Source organism: Neopelma chrysocephalum, unplaced genomic scaffold, assembly GCF_003984885.1.
Source record: "Neopelma chrysocephalum unplaced genomic scaffold, ASM398488v2 Primary Assembly neopelma1_97147, whole genome shotgun sequence".
NCBI classification, from domain to species: domain Eukaryota; kingdom Metazoa; phylum Chordata; class Aves; order Passeriformes; family Pipridae; genus Neopelma; species Neopelma chrysocephalum.
Window position 1 is genome coordinate 3,493 of NW_020925788.1, and position 1,078 is coordinate 4,570.

At 64.0% G+C, this 1,078-nt stretch overlaps 1 protein-coding gene across 1 annotated transcript in view; it reads left to right on the forward strand.

Annotated features, from left to right (window-relative positions):
- The window catches only part of LOC113961408 (voltage-dependent P/Q-type calcium channel subunit alpha-1A-like), a gene marked incomplete at its 3' end in the record, with an annotated part of 7,579 nt that overhangs the window by 3,480 nt on the left and 3,021 nt on the right, over positions 1-1,078 (forward strand). Inside the window, exon 8 of the mRNA XM_027671723.1 lies at positions 427-567. Coding sequence (XP_027527524.1) covers positions 427-567 — 141 coding nt within the window. The remainder of the gene's footprint in view (positions 1-426; positions 568-1,078) is intronic.

A 1,078-nucleotide genomic window follows, 5' to 3' on the forward strand; every position in this document is an offset into this window, starting at 1 on the left:
CCCCCAGACCCCTCCAGGGCCCCCCAAAACTGCCCTCCAAGGACCCCCAATTACTCCTCCTCAGAGACCCCCAACCCCCTCAGGGACCCCCAACATCCCCCCCCAAGGACCCCCAAACCCACCCAGAGACCCCCAACCCCTTCAGGGACCCCCAAACACACCCAGAGACCCCCAACCCCCCACCCAAGAGCCCCCAACCCACCCCAAAGGACCTCCAAACTCACCCAGAGACCCCCAAACACCCCCCCAAGGACCCCTAAACCCACCCAGAGACCCCCAAACCCCCGCAGACACCCCCAAAAACCCCCCAGGGACCCTCAAACCTCCTTCACCTCCTTCATCCTCCTCTGCCAAGCCCTGGGGGGGGCTCGGGGGGGACTCCAGGAGGGGTCACACCCACTCACACCCCCCTCCACGACCCCCCAGGGGCGAGTACCTGGTGTACGAGAAGGACAACGAGGTGAAGGCGCAGAAGAGGGAGTGGAAGAAGTACGAGTTCCACTACGACAACGTGCTCTGGGCGCTGCTCACCCTCTTCACCGTCTCCACCGGCGAGGGGTGGCCGCAGTAAGGGCGGATTTCGGGGGGGGACACCAGGGTTTTTGGGGGGGGGGACAGCAGGTGATGCCAAAAACCAGCAGAAAATAACTGCTTGGAGACGGTTTTGGGGTCTTTAAGCAGCAAAAGGTGTTTATTTCGAGCGACGTCGGGGAGGCTCGTTTTGGGTGTTCCGGGGTCCTGTGGGGTCACCTGGGATCACATGAGGGCACCTGAGGGTCACCTGGGGCCAACTGGTCAACAGGGGCTACCTGGGGTCAATAGGGGGTCCTGGGGTCGTCTGGGGTCACCTGGGACCATCTGGGTCAACTGGGGTCACCTGAGGGTCACCCTGGGGGCACCCTGGGTCAACTGGGGCCAACTGGTCAACAGGGGCTACCTGGGGTCAACAGGGGCTACCTGGGGTCAACAGGGGGTCCTGGGGTCGTCTGGGGTCACCTGGGACCATCTGACTCAACTGGGGTCTCCTGGGAGTCCCAGGGGTCACCTGGGAGCACGTGGGGGCACCTGAGGGTCACCC